The following is a 22,904-nucleotide window of genomic DNA, read 5'->3' as shown; positions in this document are numbered from 1 at the left end:
TTTTCTAAATGGCCTGGTTAGTCCTGAGGGTGTTTGGGCTTTATTGTTGCACACATAATTTAATGAACTTTTAAAGAGACCTCTAGGCAACAGCCCAAATTCAGAAGGGCAGAGGGGAAAATGCTGATAGACAGTTCTACTGAGCTAGAACATAGTGGCTGTGACAGAAAAGCTGCTGAATGGGCTCATGGCTGAAAGAAGTAAAGCAACTGCACTTGGACTCGCTAATGGGCTTTTTGTCCGAATTGGAGCCATCTCTTTCTTTAGGAAGTTATTTGTGTTGGAAATCAGGCCATAGCCAGGCTGGAGCAGGAAGGAAGAGGCGGATAGTTAGTGATCTCAAAAGGGTGTGCTCTGGGTGCAGAACGACAGTGGTGGAAGAAGTAGCTTGGCTGTGAGGGCATTGAACTTGGCAAGAAAGTTTCTTCAGCTCCTTGCACTGCTGAAAATCTGGTGTCATGCTGGAGCCTTTGGAGCGGAGCTGAGGGAGCCTGGAGGGTGGTCACGGTGGTGAGGCTCCCTGCCCATTCCACTAAGGAGCCAGCAGCCCTCCTAAGACCACTTGTCCCCTCCTGCAACGTCTCTGTGCTTCACAAAAATACAAAAATATGCACTCAGCAGAGGAGCACTTGTCACCCTTTTCCTGTTCCCAGCCTGGAAAAGAAGAGAAGCCTCTTACCTTCTGTCCAGTGGTTCCCGAGAGCTTCCCCAGCATTTCATGAAATGTTACAGGTCTTTCCTGCCAGGTTACTGTGTCTGCTTTGCTGAAAGGGACATTGAAACAGCAAAGAAGTGTAAGCTTTTTTTTTTTCCAGTGATGCAAATTGTCTGTGTTGGAGTCAGTAAAGAAACCAGAATTTGCGACTTCCTTCCTGTGACCTTTAAATCATGTGTTTCCTGATATTGAGAGGTGCGTGTGACACCATTTGTGCCTTAGCTTGGCGACTGGATAGAAAAGCAATCTCATTTTCCTGGGCTGAATCATAGGTCCCTAATGACAGGTTGCATGTTAATACTTGTTTTCAGCAATTATCATGCAGTTGTGTTTTGACTGGGACCTGATGGCAAACATGAGTGAGAAGAGCTTCAGGCTAAGGCCTAATAGCACAACAATGATACTTTTTGTTTGCCTGTTTGAAAACGGTTCCCCTCAGTTGTTGTAGTCCTTTCCTAAGGCGAATAGATGAGAGGTGATTGTTCTTCGCTTGTTTTTTATTCTGTTTCAATGCATTTAACAATGCTTTATATAGCATCAGTTTCGTTGCTGCCCCATCATTACGATGATTATTACTATGGAGCATAAAGTATCAAACTCAGATCACAGCCATATTGTGTAGGAACCGTATAAATGTGCAGTAAAGAGAGAGTCTCTGTCACAAAGTGTTAGTGGTGTCAAGAGAGATGAGGCAGAGAAGAAAAGGCATGATTCAGCAATGTGTCCCTGTTGCACAAAAGCTCAGTTGCAAAGTCTGATACAGAGCAGTCTTTCAGATGGGAGGGGACACATTTCTTGTGTACGAGGTTGTGCGATCAGGGAAGATGAGCTCTTGCCTCCCTTCTAGAGATTAGCGCCTTTAAAATAAAGTGGCCTTGCATGAGGCAGAGAAAGAAGTTCAAGTATCTAGATAGTCAAAGGCCCCTTTCTGACCCTGAAGGGGTCAGAAATTTGTGTAGTATTTAAGAAGCACATTCAGAGTCAGTGTGAAAATCCTCATTGTTTTAAATCTCACTGAACTTTAAGGATTTGCACTGCACCTAGAAATCTCTTCTCCCAGCAGCTGGGGGTCGGGTGGGAGGGTTATTGTCCTTAGCAGAAGGATTCTCCTCTGTTTGCAAGTACTGCAAACAAGTAGGAAAAAAAATGCTGTTTCCCATCCAGAGGTGGGTGAGATAGGTCTGTCTCCATCTCAGATTCAAAATCTCTCCTCACTGCCACTCGAGGTCCTTCCAGTTCCAAGGGACCTGTTCTTTCTGTATTCCTCAATCTAGGAAGCTGGACAGACCAGAGATGGTGAAAGTCTTGTGATGGATTGGCATCCTTTGGCTGGAGAAAGTGCTAAGAGTAGCCTTTGCCACCGTCTCTGAGCTGAAATGCGTGTAGGTGCCAATTTAAAGCAGAATGATGCTGGCTCACTGACATTGCTTTCTCCTGTTTCTTTACAGCTCCTGTATGACAACCCAAAAGCCCGTCAGGAAGTAGAGTATCATTGGCGAGCATCAGGGTGTCCCCACATTGTCCATGTCCTGGATGTTTATGAGAATATACACCATGGAAAGAGATGCCTCCTCATTGTCATGGAATGGTATGGACCAGCAGCAGCTTCCCATGAAGCATTGCTCTTTGAGGGGGTGGAGGGAATGAGAGAATGTGCTGTCTTAGATTAGAGTTAGGTGAGCTTTCTCAGCAGCATGATTTTGGTTTGCACAGCAAACCTTTTGTTGTCTTTATGGAACTGGTAGGGAAATGTATAGCTGCTCCAGCCATCTTGTATGATGGAAGAATGAGGACCCTTAATCAGAAAATAAATTTTCCTTGTACTCCATGACAATTGTCCTCATTAAAGCATTGACTAATTAATACAATCTTGACAGATATGTCTCTACAAATATGATGCACTTTGATTGTGATTGGCTTCCAACTTCAGATGTAAATCCAATGATGTCACATGATCCTTTTTGCTACTATTTTGACTAACTTTTCCTATTGTCTCTTTGATCTGTAATACCACAGTTATTGTCGTCTTCACTGACAACAAATTAATAATCCTTTTTAGTATCTTTGCTTCCTTCTTTCTTTTTTCTTCATCTCCAACCCTTACATAAAACAAGATTACTGTCAGCCTCCCAACGCCAGCGTACCTGACTTCCCAACTATGTGTGTCATGTTCCTCGTGACAGGGTACTTCAAACTGAAAGCATCAAAACTCCTTGGTCTTGTTTTGTTTTCTATTTATTCCATATCAGAATGGCTTTCTGCATTGATTCAAATGAGTGTGGTGTTTAGGAAGCATTGGCATAGGAAACTGCCTGTAATCTCTTCTCATCTGTTCCTGCCATGGTTCTGTGCGATTATATGGATGTACGATCAGGTGTTAATTTGATCTTTTCTGTTTATGTAAGGTGGGGGGTTTTTTGTGTTCTTTGTTTCAGCATGGAGGGAGGAGAGCTGTTTAGCAGGATCCAGGAGAGAGGAGATCAAGCTTTCACTGAGAGAGGTGAAAAATCACAAGTTTAATTTTAAAGTTTGTGAAAGATTGCTTCTCCCTTTCTCTGTCCCCTTGCTTAGCTCCCTTACAGGAATTTTTCTTTGATTTTATTTTTGTTTGTAATTTTTTTTTTTTTTTTTTAATTTTCAATCCAACTCTGTATTAAACAGTTATTTTTAAAAGTTTCTGAAAGTCAGGAATTACCAGAATTGGCTGAGTTCAGGCACAATGTAAAAGGTTTAGAGGAAAATTCTTCATACAAATCAGCTCAGCTGCTTCATTTCTGAACCACTGCAGCCTCTTTTACTCTGGTCCTTGGTCTCCTGCCAGACCACCTCTAACATGATCAACTCAGCTCCTACTGTGATTTCTCTTCTGGCTGCCCCCCAAGCAGCACCACTGTGCGTAGCTATACTGTTAGGTGATGAATATAACAAGCAAATCACATTTGATGAAACATCTCTTATTCAAGGGTTTTAAAGTACTACTTGAAAGGAAGTGTTATTAGCCACACTGTAAACAAGCCTGCTCATCTGTAATAGGGACTATGTGCAAGTTTAAAGACCTGCTATGAGTCAGTGACAGAGCTTGCAATAGAATAGTCTTGCCATTTTTATTGTCTTTGCTATTTATTACTTGCAGAGTACCACAGGTGTGCTTGACTGCAGTTCTCATTGCCCATTCACAACAGACAAGAGTTTGTTTCTGCTCAAGAGTAAAAATGTTAGTCTTTGTAACTAGCATTGTGACAAAACGATTGGAAGAAAAATTTACACCTGAGCTTGTAAATTACTGTGACTGTTTTGCAAGTCTGGTATAGAGGCCAGGCTTTTTTTGGTCCTGTGTTCCTGCATTTCCTAGCCTGGGATGAATCCTTTAAGTGGTATGAGAGACTCATGTAGGGAAAATGAGCATTTCCAGGAACTTTATTTGTTCCTCTCTAAAATATAAGATTCCAGGGGGAGAACTGGTTCCATGATCATTAGTAACTCCACTCTGCTAAAAATGTGATTTTTCTACATTAAATACCATTGTATAACATTCTAAATACTTACTCAGAAATCATCTGGGAGTGTTAAACAAAAAACCCCATGCTCATTCTTTCCTGAGATAAATGAGCCCTGTTCCACTGAATTCCCCAGGTTCACTGGCTGTTTATGTATCAGCCACAACTTCCCATTAGGAGCCAGGGTCTTTGGCCTGGACTAGGAAGAAGGAGGTTGTGCAAGGTTTTCCCCGAAGAGGATGTATGTTTCTACCTTCTGATTTTCCTTGCCTGAGATTGAAATTACACAATCTCAAGCCATGTGAAAAAGGATTCCAGGTTGCAGTACAAGCATTTCTACCTTCTCTCTTACTACTGCAGCTGAGGTTTCTACCTGTGCAGAAAACAGAGGATCAGGTTGAAGTTGCTAATTCTGTTTCCCTGTCAGTGGAGATGTAATATAATGCTCACTTAGTACAATGGGAATGTCACTCCTCCCTGTTCTGAAACCTCTCCCTCTGTAACTCTTCCAATCTTCAAGAGTACTGCTGTTGCAAGGCAGCTCACCAACCACTAGAATTTCCCACTGGAGTTATGTTAAATTTTAGAAACATATTATTTCAAAGGTGGCAGTTTGGGCATTGCAGAATAGAACTGTTGATTTTGTTTCTCCTGAGGAAAAACTTCTAAAGACAGTGAGGAATGAAGATGTGACCTATCCTAAAATTATCATATTGTTATGTTGCTCTATTTTTAGAAAATCTGTTAGATCCTCCTATTACCCCTGAACTAGAAGCTGAAGGTTAAACTTCTGTCTCTGACAACCAAGGACATGTCCTGGACAGCCAGGGATATGTCCTGGTTGGGGCTTCTTTCTCCACAGTCTTGCATGTTGCTTGCTTACCTGCTCTGCTCTCACTGCTTTTCTGGTGAGCAAATTAAAGCACAAATTTAGAAGCTCATAAAAAGCAGGGGTCTCAACCATTCAGTTGCAGTGCCTGCTCAGGAGGAGGGCTGAGCAGCCAAGGAGCTGGGGGCTATGGTTGCCTGCAAAACCAAAACACAGCTGTTAGGGCTAATTTTAGGTTTTCTAGTCTTGACGCTAGCCCTGTATTCTAGCAAGCTTTTTGTAAGTCATAAGCATTCCCAGGCATGTCCCTGAGTTACAGTGGGAATGTTAATGTGACCTTTCTCTAAAATTGTATTTATAGAGGCCTCTGAAATAATGAGAGACATCGGAACAGCCATCCAGTATCTGCATTCAATGAACATTGCCCACAGAGATGTCAAGGTGAGGCCTGAAGGTGTGCGGGCAGGGAGAAAAGAGCATAAGGCAGAAAAATAAATGGGCAATGGTGGTTTAAATAGAACTAGGAGTACAATCAGGTGGTCAGAGTGTTCCTATTCCTCTGCCAGTTTGAGAAGGGATCTGTTCACAACTAGTTTGCAACCACTCAAAGGTCAGAATATTCATGTATGCTAATGCCTTCCAGTTGTGTATGGAATGCAGAAGAATCTGGTGATAGTCAGATGGTTAATTAAAGAGGTACTACCAGCTTGCAATCCAGTTAATTAACAAGAAAATAACACTGCCTGAAGTGAACTTATACTAGATGCTATATCTCTATGTAGTCTTTGCCAGTTATTAGTTTTCAGAATCGTACTTCCCTAAAAAAAAAACACAACAAAAAAAACCCAAAACAAACACCAACCCCCCCCCTTCAGAAACAGGAGAAACTGCATATATGGGAGGAATAATACCAATTCCATGCATCCAACTCACTTCAATAGTATATATAATTACTGCGGAAATGGGAAGGTCTCAGTTACTACCATGTGGAACAGTGTGTTTTACTAGCTAAGGTTTGTACACAGATCTTGTCGTAGAGATTTGACAGGGTTTGTAGTATTGTATTTTGTTTTCATTCTGTAAAGTGCACAGCATAAGCAAAGACAAGATAGCTGCAACAAGGCATTTCTAGCGCAGCGATACGGCAGTGTGATGGAGTGTGCTGGAGAGCAGGTCACATAATGATAGACTGAGGCATCTGATTGATTCCGCAGTTCTGAGTTTGTGAATTTTCTACAGATGCTTCTGAGTGTTTAGCTGGAGGGAGAACTGCCATTGCTTGGTGTCACTGAGGGGTATGTTTGAGGGTTCTTTAGGTGGGAACCAGAGAATGACTTAACAGTTAAGAGACTGAAAACGTATTCACTTTTGTGGAGCTATGTGCCATTGCCTATCACCAGCACAGAAACTGAAGCGCTTAGCCCCAAAGACCCCCAACACACACTTAGTGAACTAACATAGAAATGGTTCAAGTTGTTTAATAGATCCTAAATCCTGTTTTCTTTCAAACCCTTCCTCCTTCTCTATGTCCCTAAACACTAGTGTGAAAGAGGGCATAGCTTCCTTATGACTGAGAAACTGGAAAACAATTTCAAACAACTGCAGATTCTGCAGGTGTGCCATTGTCCCTGTTCCTGTGCACAAGAGCTTGTACTTCCCTCTGTGCCATTTCTGGTTTTGGAGAGCCTTTACAGAGTGTGGAGCAAGACTGGAATTAACTCAGGTTTCAGGAGACAGAGGAGGGGGGGAGCAGGAAGAGGACTGTGTCTGTATCAGTTAATTCTGATGGAGTTGTATCAGTTGCTCATAGAGAGTTTGGCTGATGACTTCTCTTGTCTTCTATCTCAGCTACTTGAATGTGGTAGAGAGTGCTGTCAGATCAACTGGTGTTGATCAGACAGAACAATCCTAGTAAGTGCAGTGAACTAGAGAGAGGTTCAAGAAGCCAGACTTGATGCCCATGGGACCTGATGAGAGTCTTGTGATTTGCTGTGCTAAATACCATGTTGAGAAGGATGTTGAGCCTTAGTCTGAGCAAAAATGTTGGGAGGGAACTTTCTGCATGGTATAGTGGGGATGTGAGAGAAGTAAGAAGACCCGGATGCTGGTGGTGATCCAGGCAAGCAGGAATGGTTTGACCTTTCAGCTCACTAGAGACATCTCTTCATTGTCCAGTTGATCCTTTCTCTTGGTGGCCTTTCAGCCTGAAAACTTGCTTTACACATCTAAAGAGAAGGATACTGTACTCAAACTCACAGACTTCGGCTTTGCCAAAGAAACCAGTGTACAAAATGCGCTGCAGACCCCCTGTTACACTCCTTATTACGTGGGTAAGTTATCCAAGATGCATTTCTTCTGTGTTTCAGTCTGTCATCCCTCCCCTTATAGTGGGCCTGTGGACTGTAGGAAGAGATGGGAAATCCTCTATTGTGGATGTAATGCAAAGAGGAAGCCTGCAGAATTTAAACTGGGATCCAATCTGAACCTAGTCTGGTTCCAGTACAGTTCAGTGCTCCTGCTTTCTTCCTTGGTTGCAGAGGAAACAGCCTTAACAGGGGATGCAAATGAGGATCAAGGAGATAGAACATGTTGCTTCTGATTACACTTGAAGTAATCCTGATGTTTCCTCTGAATGATGCAATAAAAGCCATAATTTGAACTCAGCTTCATGATTATTTGGGTGTTTCCTTGCAAAACTTCCCTTAGCTTAACTAATGCAAGTAATGCAATAAAAGAGAACAGGGAGAGTATTGCCTCAGCTGTAAAGCTTCTTAAAGCTTGCAAATGGAGGAATTAGTAATAAAAGACCAATGCGACTTAATCACAGCTGAATTTTTGCCTGCATTTTGTCCAAAGACAGAGCACTGTGTAATGAATGCCACAGTAGACTGTCCTTTATGCACTCGTTTTAGAGTACGTCCCTTTTGGTCTTTGAGTTAATAGTCATTCACCATATGGTATGACTGAGACAGTCCACGCTTAGAATGTCTTTGGAGGAAAAAGGGCTTAATTTTTTGGAAGAATTAGTTCTCTTCTACGATGTAAGTTTTTTGTTTTGAAAGATATTGTTATTAATTGTTAGCAGATAATTACGATACCAGTATTTTTTTCTGATGCTTTCTTCTATATTTTTAGCTGGGATTAGTGATAAAATAGTAAGGAATTTACGCATGTGTGTTTTTATGCCTTTATATTTGTATACAAACAAGCTGATGTTTTCCTTCTCAACACCTTCTTTTTATAAACCAGCATGATTGCTCATATGTTTAGAGAATCATTTTCCTTACAAAATCAAGCTCTCTGTCAGTTCACCTGCCTCAGGGAAAAAAAAGAAAAATCCCCTCTAAATGTATCTCTCTAATTTTGTTACTTAGTGAAAAAATATAATGCTCTGGAGGCTGAAGAAAAATACAGTGCTCTGTAGTTGCTGGAGCTAAACACACTCCACCTAGGTATCGTTCAAAAATTTATCACAGCTCAAGTAGGTCCTTTCTGTTCTGCTTTCTGGAACGTATGCTCCTGCCTCTTTCAGCGCGATGTCTCTCTGTACACATTTAGCTATAGCTTTTTCTGCTTTTCTGTAATCTTAGTGCTCTCTTGAGCAGAGACACACTAAGGTGAAGTGTGGGGCATTTTGCCAGCTCTATTCCTCCTTTTTAAAGCTACATTATATGTGTTTAGGAACTTATCAATAAAAAATACTACCCAGTTCCTGCAGTGAGTTGCATTTTTTTAATGCCTCCGATATTTGTTGTTGAAGTGTGCTGCTACTTTTAAGGTGATGGAGTTGAAAGGAAATATCTGGTACTCTGTTAATTTCTGGTTTTAATCTTCTTCAGCCCCAGAAGTCCTTGGTCCTGAGAAGTATGACAAATCATGTGACATGTGGTCGTTGGGCGTCATCACATATATTCTGTAAGTATTTGGAAAGAGGCTTGATGAACAGAAAAAGGACACATCTTGTTAAATCTGCGCTTACAAGTAATTAGCCACTAGGATCATGCAACCTGCAGAAGACAAGCTTGTATGGCACTTTTTAAGAGATGAAAGGACTTTCCTAGTTATGAGAGTTCTTTTGTCCACTCTTACAGCCTGTGTGGGTTCCCTCCATTCTACTCAAACACTGGTCAAGCCATTTCTCCAGGGATGAAGAGAAGAATTCGGATGGGGCAATACGGGTTTCCCAATCCAGAGTGGGCTGAAGTATCAGAGGAAGGTAACAATGCTCACTGCTACTGATGGGTATGTGCACGGTGTTGTGCAGTGGTAGAGTGCTTACAAGAGGCTATTTCTAAAGACCTGTCTTAGTTTTTGTTTCCCTTTCTTTTAGAATTTAAGTTAATTTTTTGTAAGGTGATACAGAGAACAACTAGGAACTTAGATACTAGCCAGCAACCTAAGTACTACAGAAAGTAAATGACTACTAAAAACTTTCTTCCAAAATCCAGCTAGTGCTAGTGAATGCCGAGATTAAACCCTCTGGAAGCAACAGTCTTTCATCCTGAGAAAGGAACTGCCAGGACAGCTGTAATGCAAGTTGAGTTGGAAGAAAGGCAAACTGTCTTAAGAACTCATTCAGTCTTTCCCGTCCTTAGTGATACAGCCAGCAAGGATGGCAAGTTTTCATGCTAGCTTTTTGTGATGTGGGAACTTGCCAGCCACCACTTAAATCAAGGTCAACAATTTGTTTGGTGTAAGTCATTGACCAAAAGCTGCTGCTGTTCAGCTGTGACCTGGATGGGCTCAAACCAGTGTCCTGAAAGTGGATGGTTTTGATTCCCTCTTATTCTGGCAGTCTCATAAGCTGGAAGTCTCACCTACCCGTCAGAAAGATCAGCAACCTCTGGGCACATCTTTTTTTCTAACAAGCCCTTTATATTGCTGTTGCTAGCATCCTGTTATTGTCTGCTGTTCAGCAATAACAAATTATCGTTGGATAATACTGTGATCTGTGGCATTTCAGCCCCTCATTGGATCTCATGGCTGCGTGTGCAGCATAGATTACTGAACATTAATAAGGAAGATGTTTTACTTATGGGTTTCTGGCTTAATATTTTGTCTGTCTTGGGTCTTGTTCATATTACAGCAGTTATTAAAATGCTCGGAGAGCTTGGTGAGAGAACATGTGCTTCAAAAATTTATAGGGTTTCTGTACGCTTGCCTGGATGAAGATAGGTGCCTTCTACCTTTGAACCTACTAAGATCAGCTAGTTTATGTGTATTCTTTTAGGCTGATCAGGCACCTTCAGCAGACTGCTTCTTTTAGCCCTCCTTTTTACTGTTCTTGTCATGGTTTTCTTTATCTAATCATTCTGTCATTGCATCATCTATGAAAGATTCCTCTAAATTCCCCTCCAGCTTCCTGTAATCATCTTAACAGGCTCTGTTTGTGGTCCCCTCCTTTTGTTTCCTTCTACATTTTAGTCGCCAGGTAATCTCTACTGTAAAACTCCTTTGCAGCCTCTCTCGACAAACTAAAGTCTCAACTTGTACCACTGGCAGCTTCTTACAAGCATTTAGTCATCTTGCATTTGATGTTTCTAAAAGAGAACTCTTACTCAGAAGTTTTTCTAGGCTCCCCCCAGGGAGTTATGTGTAAGTCTTTCTAAATAATGTCCCTGGATGCAGTGTTTCTGGTCTGTCCGCCTGCATTGATGAAACTTGTCTAGACTCTCATCATCTCATATCTCAGTTACTTAGTACTCTTGCTTTGGCAGATACCATGTTCACAGAAAGCTGCTGCAAAGCCTGTTTGTGCCATCCATTTCTTTGACTTTGTTGTCCTTCTAGTGGCCTCTCAGTTGTCAAAGGAAATTTTATTGCCCTTTTTTTTCCCCACAGCCTGTGTTAGTTAGTTTTTGTCTTCTATCATTTCTCAAAACATCAGCTTATGCATTCATTCAGCCCATAATGCCAAGCTTGTTGCCATCTTTCAGACAGGCAGCTTGGCAGCTTTCTGTTGCTATGTTTCTCTTTTTCTCAATTTCTTGCTTTCAAAACAGTTGGTTTGGTGATGTAGATAGCATAGCTGGAATCCCCAATCCTCTGTCTTTCCTTCTTACCTCGTGTTGGATGTTTTCATGTTCTGCCTCTGAACATAGTAACCTACCACACTGTATATGGCTTCTTAACATGGTAACAGCAATAGGTAGGTGGTTTGAGTTCTGCAAAATTATCTTTCTTCATTCAGCAGGTCTTTGTGTTCTCAAGGTTATTTGTTAACAAAGTAGTAGACTACAATATGCCACGTTGGTCCTGTTTTTCAGCCAAACAACTGATTCGCCATTTACTGAAGACTGACCCAACAGAGAGGATGACAGTTTCTCAATTTATGAATCACCCTTGGATTAATGTGAGTTTCATATCTCTTTTTACAAGATGAATTCTTACATGCAGAACTTACATGTAGCTCCACATAGCACAGCAAGAGAAGGATGATGATTACTATTAATAACTTAATTAACCTACTGTGCCCTCCACAGAGGGTCACCTGCCTGTAAAACCACAATTCTTCTTGGTGTTACCAGAGGACACACAAAGAGAGACACCCACAATAGCTTCCTTGGAAGCAAGAGCTGAATGTATCTGTATCTTCTGTGAGCAGGCAGTCACTGTTGACTCTGCAGCATATGCATGTGTTACTCTCTTTAAAAATATAAAAATAAACTGTATGTACTTACTTCACCAGTGCAGGATTTAAAGAGAGCTATTATTAGTGGTCTCAGGCACCATTGTGCATAGCTGTGTTAGTGTGAACACAGTCCTATGCTTAGTGGGAATTCTCATCCTTGGCAGAGTTTGGAAATATGTGGGGGAGGAGCAAGGGTCTCGGCTTAGTGCCCTGTAAGAGATTGCCAGATAGGGTGGCACGCAATGCTATTAATGTTCCCAGTTCAGGTTTCATTCTATGACTTGGTTGAATTTACTTTTCCTTAAAAAATATTTTGGGGAAAAAAGAAAAAAATACTCTAATAATACAGTATTAATTATTTCGAACAAGAGACAAGAATCCCAGGAGTTACCAGGCTGAGTTTCAGGATATCATCTCTGCTCTGTAGGTTACTCAAAAGAATAGATTATACTTCTCATATTTGTGCCTAAAAGGACACCAGTCTTGTTCTCACTGCCCAAAACATCATCAGCCAGGAACAGAATCACTTGCACTGTAGAACACCCTTTTCTCCCATAGTGCTTTCTCTGTCTATGCTGATCCTCAGAGGAAGGAGCAGAAACAGAGGCATGACGAATAGTCAGCATTTCTATAATGCCTGTTTGAAGATCTGAAAGCCCTTAGGATCATATAGAAATGTAGCTATATAACGTCCTGATGAAGTAGATAGATGTCTTCATTTGGAGTTGTGAAAGCTAAGAAATTATGGTTGCAAAGACTCTGTAGAACTAGAACTGAATCTAGACAATGTTTCTAAGTCTTTTTTAAGCAAATAAAAATGTAATCACTGTTCAGAATAAATACATCCAGCTTTAAGTGTTTGAAGACCCGAGAAGGAGGTGTTTCAGAAGTCAGCAGGCGATGAATTTCACAGAACGAGTGCCTAATAGCTAAGGAAGCTACCACCTACAGCGACACATGTTACTTGAAATATGCATATAACCAATTAATAAGGAGGAGATTAGAGACAATGTCTATAGACTCTGCTGCACCAAAGAGCCATGCTAGAATACCATTCCTGGAATAATGCTCCAGGAGCTGCAGGTTGGCATTTTCTTCTGCTGAACCTATTGTTCCCATGAGGCAGAGGGAGGGAGAGGGAAAGACCAACATAGTGAATGTCTGTGTTCTTCCTTCTCCTAAATCCCTAAGTGGGAACATGCATGGGGAGATACCTTGCACAAGCGGCAGAGGAGGGTGCTTGTCTCTCCCCTTTTTTCCCTTCTTTTTTTTTTTAAATTTTTTTTTTAATTAGATGGGTGGCAGAAGTATTACTGTGGACTATGCAAAAATTGTCAGTTTAGGTGGAGCACATAATCCTCTAGTTAGCTTGTAGATAAGATTTTTTTTTTTTTTTTAACAAGTAGCAGCTCACAGCAGATAGGAGGGCATGCACCTTCAACACCTGCTCAGGGACACCACTAAAGCCAGTCTGCTGGTTTTCCATTTCTCTTGTCCCAGCTGTACTTGATAAAACTATACCTTGGCCAGCTAGGATCCTTTTCCAGAGGATGCAGGAGTCATGATTTCTGCTTCCACTTCCGTAAGTACTGCAGTGCTGCTGTTAGCTCGGTGGAGTATAAGCACTGCTTCCAATGTAATGCTTATTTTACAGCGACACGTACAGGGATCTCCTTAGAGTTTGTTGACATGCAGCTGTGTCTGGTGTAGGACGCCACAGCAGTAGACAGCAAGTTTGGGTAGAAAGCATAAGGAAGATAGACTATCCAAATGAAATTATAGTTTGGGTTATGGACTGGCAAGAAATACCATGACTCTTGCTGAATTTAGCTAGGGAACTGTGCTTCGTGCTTTAGAAATTGTACTTTATTCTAATTTAAAGTACCTACTGATCTTTCATGGCAGCTGAGCATAGATCTCAGTTTTATGTGGAAGAGCATCTCAGGTGATGCACGGTCTTCTGAACTGTGCCTTACTCTGAATAACAGTATAATTTCCTCTTTTGGGCACACTTATAATCCGACGAACTGGTAATCTCAGCTAATGTATATGTACAAGAAAATTTCTCTTATGACAAATCCTAGAAGATAAAGGTCAAGTTAACCACTTTAAAACATTGACTAATGAATAGTGAAATGACAGTTAAAATCTAAAATGTACATAAAAATTTATCCAACACAGGGTTATCGGTTGGACTGGAAGGGAGCAGAGTGAAAGAAACTCAGCACTGATTTCTCTCTCATTTTGTTCTTTAAAGATGCTGTCATGTGGGGACTATAGTCCTTTTCTACCTCACACATGAATTTGATTGTGGAGTGACTGGAAGCATGAATAATGAGGGCCACCAAAGGACAGTAGATAAAGTTTTATGCCTTCCATATGCATAGAAGAGCAAGCAATCACTTCCCAAATGTGATTTTGCAGAACACTTCTTTTGGTATTTTTCCCTTTTCTCAGAGATCAATGGCAGTGCCACCAACTCCTCTTCATACTGCACGAGTCCTTCAAGAGGATAAAGACCACTGGGATGAAGTTAAAGTAAGTCAATCATAGTTCAGATTTCTTGAAGTCTGATAAGAGATTAGATGGGCTGGCTTCTCTGCATATGCTTATTTCCTTGGAGATTATGGCTATTTTGTATACAACCATGTTAAACAAGGGAAGCATGAGCAGTCTTGGTTAGAACAGTATGATAACTGTTTAAAAAAAAGAATGCTATGTGAGCTTCATCTGACAGCCTTACAGCTGTGCCAAATATCAACAAAGATGATGTTTATGATCAAAGGTATTAATGATGCTATCTGCTGAGCCACTGTATGTAACCACAGAGGAAAAGGGACAGCGTTGAGGGAGTGCGAAGTTCATTATAGTGAAGAATATGATGAAAATGTAGGGGGACAGCGTGGGAGGGTTGAGCTCCATTCTGGTTTTCTACTCTGTTCTTGTGTTGTAAACCAACATTAAATAACCTTAGCCTTGTCTTGTTATGACATTTGGCAGGGGGGCAGAAAAAGAATGTATCTGTCTTTCCCTTCATCTGACCAGGTGCCTCACCTACTGTTTGTACTGATGACAGTTGAATGCTTCCTGCAAAGCGAAACTATAGGGCAGACTAAAAGTTGTTGCAAGCCTTAACTCTTTCCTGCTGGCCTGTATGCGGTTGGCATGCTTTTACAATTAATTCTGAATTTTCTGCACTTAACAATGCTTGGCATTTTGATAATTGCAACATTCCTGTAGTGTATTTACTGATACTGATTTTATTTAAATTACTGATGTATAGTCTCAGCTGTTGAGCTATGTAGTAGTAAAATTTCATAGGACCTAGGCAACGCTTGCCTCCCAAGTCAGAGGTCAAACAGATATTTTCACTTAGCCTTCCTCATTTCCATGTTTCTGAGAACTCCTTACACTTCTGCTTTGTATAGGTCCCAGAGGTATTCCCTTGGGCCACTGACATTCCCATAACAATTAATCATTTTTCCTTTGCTGAACTAAATGCCTAGACATTCATTTACTTAAGCAGATTTTTGTTCACAACCTTATTAAAAAGTTTAAAATTTGCCTGCACTTAAACATTAATTCAGACTAAGGAAGTGTGTGAATTTGAAGCACATACTTTTAAACAACTTTGCATGGACTCTTTATTCTAGTTCCTGCTAACCTAGTTTGGTAACAGAGCAAGGAAAGCAGGAAGGTGAAGGCCTCTGGTGAAGGCCCAGAGCCAGCCAGTAAGAAATGCTGGGCATAGAGACATGGTGGAATTTAGGCCAGCGGAGTGCGGTCCTGCTTGCTCACATATGAAACACTGTGTGAATAGCTCCTCCTGAATGAGTCCATGAGTAGAACGAAGCCTTTAGTCATAGTCCAGTGCAGCAGAAAGGGCTCAGCTATTTCTGGCTGTAGTGTAACAGTGGGTTCCTTTTTGTACATTCATCTCCTGGTAGTAGTGTGGGGTGGCTGTGCGCTCTCTGCCTCGGGTTTTTCAATAAATTGCTTCCTCGGTTTCAGGAGGAGATGACCAGTGCTTTGGCAACCATGAGGGTGGACTATGATCAGGTGAAAATCAAAGACTTGAAAACATCCAACAACCGCCTCCTGAATAAACGCCGTAAGAAGCAGAAGCAGGCAGCCACCTCTTCTGCTGCCCCAGGGTGCAATAACCAATGAGAAGAGAAGCCAAGGACCTGTGGGTGGAGGGTAAAAGTTAAAAGGAACAATTTAAAATCAGTATGAATAACTCGGTCCATACCACAAAGGCAATGAGACTGTGAAGAAGCTATCCTGCAAAGAGGGAGCAGTGTGAAAGATTACATTTTTATAACTTGAATCAGGGCTTTGCTTTTAAAGACTAATGTATATGACATGATTCTGTTGCATATTGCTAGGGAAGGTACAGTAATATGAGAAATGTTACGGGTTTTTGTTTTGGCTTTAACTGTAGCGGACGAGAGGAGAGAACAGGAGGCAGCCTCAGCATACTAATGCACTGAGGCTTTAACAGCCATCTACAAGAGTAACTTCTGCTATGGTTTTAAACTTGGGAATAGAAAAAATGCCAAGTGTTCTGCTAGGAGTGTTTTAGTAGTTCAAACATGAGTACTGAGAAAGGAGAAAAATGTCACTGTTCTTTATATGAGTAGCACAGGTGCAGTTCTATTATGGATGCATCTGGACAGCATTTCATGTTAGAATTGATAATAGTCAATATTTCCAAACTTACCTCCTATAGTTACAGAATATCACCTAAATAGTAGAGTTATTCCTGTTACAGGAAAAAGCATCCACACATTTCCATTTTCATAAAGTCTTCATGTAGTCTCCTGTGAAGATTTGAGTTTGTCATGGATTCTCATTTGGTAACATGTAAGTTTTCTAAACTGTAACCATTATGTCGTGTCTATGCCACTGTCAGATCCCTCTCTTGTAATGTTTTTAATTTAAACAGTACTTTTATGTGAAGGGTTTTAATAAGGATTTAATTAGTTGAAAGTATCCTGCAGAGAATATTGCTGTTCCTCTTGGATCCACAGCCTCTAGGGCATGCAACTGGACATGCAATTGTTTACAAGAGACTGCTCTAGAAGAGAGACTTCTGAAATTCAGGACGAAGTGGCAAGTGCATGTTCTCTGAATGGACCCTGGTGTCTGCCGGCATCCCTTCTGGTAATTATCTCCAGATCCCGTGCCTAAGATGTGCTGACCGTAGCAAATTTTGGGGTGCTGGGGTTGGTTTGTTTCCTGGGGTCAGGGAGGGGGAGGATGCGACTTTATTTGCAGTGTTTTGTCAGTGTTTCTGGATCCAAAGATTTTCGCCACCTAAGGGAGATTACCTATAAGTATATCCACCCATTGTTTTTTTCCTATTCTAATTCATGTTTTATGGGATCCTAGCCTTGGTTTGCTAATTTGTTTTATTTTGTGATCAAAATATTTCCTCTCGCTGTATTTTGGGATTTTTTTTAGTTGAAGTGAAGCAAATATTTGTGAAAGTATTACCAGAGTCTAGGATGAAAATTATGTGCTTCCAGTGATGCAGGCAAAAACTACTTTGTGGTAGGCACACAGAGTACTGGTGTGTTAATGGGCTCAGAAGAATGTTAAAAGACAAAAAGGAAAACAGGGCTCCAGAAAGGATCCGAATCGTTAGATCTGACTGCCACATAGATCTTGTTACCTCCAAAAAAGATCATCTTGAGGCTTTGGACCTTGACTGGGGAGCCCTGTTTCCATCTTCAAAGTGTTGGATGAGACCTCCATTCTTCTTTGTGAACTGGTCCTAGGGTTTTATAAACTGATTTTAATAAATTGTGTTATAACATTCCTTCCTCCTGTCATCCCTGTTTTTATTGAGATGTTGTGGAGTTTGTACTACTTTGTGAGGTACATCTGTGTTGAAGGTGATGGGAAAGGGGAGAAGGAAAGTGTTCAATGATGTCCGCATTCAAAGGCTACCCACCTTTGAGCATTTTTTTAGGATTACAGGGGTTTGTTTTCAAATATCAATCTCTGCAAAGATGTATTTTAAAATTATTTCATGTTTACCTAGATATTGCTATGATTATACCATGTCCTGTATATATTTATTTTATCATATTACTCCTATGAATTATGCAAATATTATTCACTACTGGTAAATGAAGAGTTGTGACGTGTTCAGGGTACAACAGTTGGGATTAGACCCAGATCCAAGTTTAGACCCTTTATCCAAGTTTTTTGAGGGTGCTGTGTACATCACTCCTACCTTCCCAACTCTGTGCGCCATCAGGGTGATTCATGCTCCCATTAGCCCAGTTACTAGGGCAGCCTGCGTGTCCTGTGGTGATGTCCTGGCTGCCTTGGGTAGAGGGGTATGGAAACTGTTGCAACCCACGTTTTTGCTTCCCTCTTGCCCAAAGTTTGAGCGGGAGCTTTCGGTTTCCACTAGCACCTTCTTGCTTGTCAGTTCAGTCTGGAGCGTGAAGACACGTGTCTGTTCCTGAGTCGTTTTTCATGGGGAACTGTGAAGCAGATCTGGGCCTGATTCCTTCCTGTGGGGTTCCAGTCTTCACCACGCTGCAGTTCAGAAGCTGGGGTGATGGACTGATGCACTTGGGCTCAGCACCTTCAGCTTTCAGTCCCTGTATAGTAGTAGGACAATCCCATCTCGTTAAATTTGGACTAACAGCTTTTGCATTCTGCCCTGCAGCAACAACATCCCGGAATACTGTAAAGCCCAGTGGGAACCTGAGGAGGGCCTCAAAATGGCAGACGTGGAAGTGTATGCAAGTATTGTACAGACGTGTTTGTGCTTATTTTACAGAAGAAAGGAGGTGACTCCTTGGGAGCCGGGAGGCAGCTGACGTGCAACGTAGGGCCCCTCGGGGTGCCGCCCTGCTCCGAGCCCTGGTCTTGTAACCGTGTCCGAGTCAACCCGAGCTGTGAGAATCCGCCAGAGACCGGGTCTGGGGGCATGTGCTTGTTGTCACCCCTCACCGGGGGTGCAGACGTTCCCCCGGCGGCGTTCGCGTGTCTCTCGGGCCCTACACGCGTACACCTCTATAGGCGCCGCTCACCTCCTCTATAGGCGCCGCTCACCTCCGCCTCCCCCGCCCCGGCTCCGCCGCGCCACCTGCTGGCCGCGGCGCCCCCCTGCAGCCCCTGCAGGCCGCGGGGTGCCCGGGGCGCTGGGCCCGGCCCGGCCGCCCGAGCGTCCTCGTCAGCATCGAGGTCATCAGCGGGCTTTACCGAGAGCTCCCGCCGTTCCCGTAGCTCGCATCAAGTAAAAGTAACACCTACGGGATCTCGGGGTCTGTGTGGCGTTAGCGTTCTCGCCAAAGCCCGTGGGGAGCGCTGCCTGTTGCTAGCATGTGCGCTGTGCCCCGCGGGAGGCCGTGATGAGATTCGTGTGTACGTTTTGCAGAAGATGTTTCCTTTCTGGCTGCTAGCTCCGTTATAGGAAGGGCCCGCATTCCAGCTGCATTCACACACATTATAAAGAACTCTGGTGTGCTAGTGGTGGTATTTGGGTCTTGCCTCTTCCCCCAGCCATATAGTATAATAGTCTTTTTAGAACCGGCTGCTTAGGATCCAAATTTATAGCCTGTTTTTAGAAAGGATAGGCTATTATAGAACTGATTATGCATCTGCATATTCATCAGCCATATAGAGGAGGTAAAGAGCTGGGAAGAGAAAGAAGAAATGAATGGTCAATAGAGAAGGCTTCAAGGAGAACACAGATTAAAAGGTCTATTTATTTTTTACAGCAGAAGCTAAAAAAGGTCTGTGCACAATTCCCCACCCCCATTCCTTTTCATAGCAATTGCTTATGGGCCGCTGCCTCCCCTTGTATTTCCCTGCGCTGTACTCCTCTCATACACATGCGTTCTCGCTCGCTCGCTCACCCGCAAGTGCGCTTTCTCTGATTCACACACAAGTGTGTATGGGAGCACAGATAAAATTCCCTCCCTCACTTTTCCATTTCTTGCACCACACGCTTTCTTACCTCTTTGACCACATGTGCCATACGATGAACCTTTTTTTGACATGGTTCAATTAAAAACTAACATTAATGGTAAGCTCTTGGCCTACTTCTGTGTTTTCCTATTTGTCAAAACTCAGCATGCAGTCCTGGGATTGCTTTTCTCTCTTAACACTTCGCTGCCTAGAGTCTAGAGGCCCAATTATGTAACTGCTTCTGACTAGCCTGACATGAGGGATAATGAGAATGCTACATACTCAGTTTGATCTAATTTCCCGTCCTCTTTTCAATTCAGAATTTATTTGGCCCATGTTTAGACAAAGGTGCTTTTGAGAAAAGGAAGATTTAGTTAGGAGGAGAGAACTGAAGCTTTTAATTACTTGCGTGTAAGCATAAGTACATGTACTGTTTTAAACCTGTGTTAAAGGTAGGGAAGAGGTGTTAATCTGTGTCCAGCTGCTTTGGTATATTTGCATGCTTAGCCTAAGGATGAAGCCAGCCATGGGAGCCAGCTCAGCTGTACTTAATGGGAAGAAAACTTGTCCTTGAGGATGCACCCCAGCTCATTCACCAGTGCCCTTTCACACTCACTAACACACTACAGGGACAGAGGGAGTGAAGGCAAGTAGGGAATGAATATACATGTGGGAAAACTCCTTTCTTCCAAGAGTACATGTTTTGCACAGTTTTTTGTGGAAATACCAGAATTCTTTTTTTCCTATGTTCCAGTATTTCCCCTCTTCACCTGGCTGTTCTCAGTAGTGGAGCTGGCAGAGCTGAGAATGAACATAGTTAATTCTCTTTTAGAGAGCCTAAACAGAATGAAGACAAGGAAGCAAACTTCGAAGACAGAGAACACATACTCGAAACCTCAAAGAAAAAAAAAATTCTTAAAAATTCTTGCAAGCTAACAGGAAAGTTTACTTCAGGTACATACTTAAACACATCTCACATCTGGAAAATTGAGGTTAGAGCAATCCTAGGTAATAACATTTGCTGAAGAAATGTTTTCCTGAAATCTTTGCACTGGGTAAGAAAATGCTTTCTGAGTGTTAAGTACAGCTTTAAAATAGGATTAATTTTTTTTTAGTCTATGTGATTAGAAGAATTTAATGGGGCAAAGGGAGTAGAAATGGGGGATGATATGTCATGTTGAAGAATAAGATAAGAAATGTCTGCCATTGTATTCTACTCCAACTTACTTTTTCACTGCAGGTGCTACCTCTGTACAGACATAGCAGGATAGATTCAACTTTTTATTAGTCTTTTTTACCACTGGAGGAGGAGGAGGATGTTCCTGCACTCTAGGGAAATGTGGAAGATAACCCTGTGACTGTAGACGAACAGCTGTATTGGTAAATCTGTAAATGATGCGTAGCATTAACTTTATTTCAAAATTTCCTGCCTTCTGAATCTACCAGGTGCCAAGATCTCATAGGTCTGCTCTAACTGCGTAAAGGTACAGAGGCATCATTGTCAGTGGGTTTCCTCATACTACTTGAGACTTCAAAAAAGAAGCAATTGCTGAAGTGTACTGCAGCATTTTTAGCTTCCAGAAGCCAAAAGAGAAAAAAATGCAGTTTTTAAATAGCTGGAGGTGACATGAAGGGCCAGGCTATCTTTTGTCTGAGGATGGGTGGTACTTGAAGGTAGTATACAGGTATCTTGACCTTGCTGCGGTTCAGCTTCCAGATCTGATAATAAACATGTTTTAGCTGTGTGGGGCTGTGGGCCCAGGTTACTAGTCAAGTCTCTGCTGCTTTGACAGCATGCTGGGTTTTTTCCATTGTTAGCCACTGAAATGTACTTATTTGGTCCGTGGTTGCAAACCATTTAGCATTCTTGGTCCTGGGGCTGCAGTGAAGCTGAATAATTCAAAAAAGGAGGAGTTGCATCATTTTCTTCCATGTTAAGCTTCTAAATATATTTCTCTCGAATTTTACTGCGTTCGAGTTAATTACTGGTATTGCTAATGTAAAAACTGTTTCTTATTGCACCTTCTTTATTTGTTAACAGTGAGCGTAAATGCTTCTTTTTGGGAGTGTGTCTTTTTGTCTTTTTTGTCTTAAGAGTTTTATTCCAGTTTGGAAATTAAATGGGGTGGTTATTTTGCCTAATATTGTTCTCCCAAAACTTCCAGGCTAATCCATTTGGGAAACATGGAAGATGTTCTCAAGAGATTTCTTATTGCTTAGCTACTGAAACACCTGCTAAAGCTGAGCTCTTTAAAAAAACTGAAAATTATTTAAATGTGAAAAAGAGTGGGTTGATCTGGAAAAGAAACTTCTCAAAAGACTAAAATTAGAATGGAATGTGTTAGAAGAGAAATACTGGTGGGGGAGGAGGACTAAGGTTTTTTAAAATAAAAATGTTACTGCTTGAGTAATGATCAAGGAAATTCTGGTTAGGATATTAGCTGCTGCTCCAACCCAGAGCAGTTCCTGAATTCAGAAATAATTATGTTTCCTTAAAGATAGATATACAGTACAGACTCCATTTTTTTTTCTGAGGTAGTCTAAAGCAAGGCTCAGCTTGATGTTTATAAATGAGACTTTTGAGTAAATGCTGTTAGTATACCAATGGCCCTTTTTTTAGAGCAACTAGTAAGTGAACCAAATACACTTTGCAATTAAGTTCTGCTCTCCCAAAGTTGCCTGAGTGAGCTCCCTTTCTGCCTGCAGAAACCTTGGCAAGGTGAGGTTAACTTTCTTTTTTGCTTTCAGACATTTTGCATTTCTACCTTGCACTTTATCACTGTGTGTTTGACTTTTGTCTTGAGTAAAAAATCTAATTAGTTGTCTCAAGGCTAACGTTCCATGATGCAATTTTTTTTCTTTTTTGGCTCAATTACAGTTGTACCACCTCTTCTTTTATTTCTGAACTTCTTGTGGTGTAAATTATTGGAAGATTTTCAAGAAATCCCACTACCTGGCAGGAAACAAGAAACTACATTGTATGTAAAATGGTAAGGAGGGAAGTTCCAAGCAATGGGTAATAGTAGGAAAAACATCCCTCTGAGGGTAATAGAAGACCTCCGCAAAGAAATGAACCCAACTAGAACCTAATACTTTTTACTCCTGTTTGAGAATGGGCTGTGGGTATACTCTTCAATATTTATGGGTGCCTCCTTTAGAGGTAACCCAAAAGGATGGTGGTCTTCCTTCAGGGCCATAGAAGTCCCCTGCTTGATGGTGTGCCAAGCAGCTCTGCCCTGCTTGCCTCACTGAGACTTCTCTCAGAGGCTGATGGACTTCCTCCATCATCATTTCTCA

The 22,904-nt window shown here is 41.7% G+C and overlaps 1 protein-coding gene across 6 annotated transcripts in view; it reads left to right on the top strand.

Annotated features, from left to right (window-relative positions):
* Positions 1–17,496, top strand: part of MAPKAPK3 (MAPK activated protein kinase 3) — a 108,137-nt gene extending 90,641 nt beyond the window's left edge. For 4 of the 6 annotated variants that reach the window (XM_041118737.1, XM_041118736.1, XM_029996329.1 and 1 more), the window contains 9 exons: positions 2,164–2,303; positions 3,151–3,215; positions 5,403–5,482; positions 7,245–7,371; positions 8,881–8,956; positions 9,133–9,257; positions 11,308–11,393; positions 14,130–14,210; positions 15,684–17,496. In XM_041118737.1, the coding sequence (XP_040974671.1) occupies positions 2,164–2,303; positions 3,151–3,215; positions 5,403–5,482; positions 7,245–7,371; positions 8,881–8,956; positions 9,133–9,257; positions 11,308–11,393; positions 14,130–14,210; positions 15,684–15,842 (939 nt within the window). In that variant the 3' untranslated portion in view covers positions 15,843–17,496. The other 2 variants (XM_041118738.1, XM_041118739.1) reach the window with 2 other exon arrangements.
* The last annotated feature ends 5,408 nt before the right edge of the window (positions 17,497–22,904 follow it).

Source organism: Aquila chrysaetos, chromosome 20, assembly GCF_900496995.4.
Source record: "Aquila chrysaetos chrysaetos chromosome 20, bAquChr1.4, whole genome shotgun sequence".
NCBI classification, from domain to species: domain Eukaryota; kingdom Metazoa; phylum Chordata; class Aves; order Accipitriformes; family Accipitridae; genus Aquila; species Aquila chrysaetos.
This window is presented reverse-complemented; position numbering and strand designations above follow the sequence as displayed.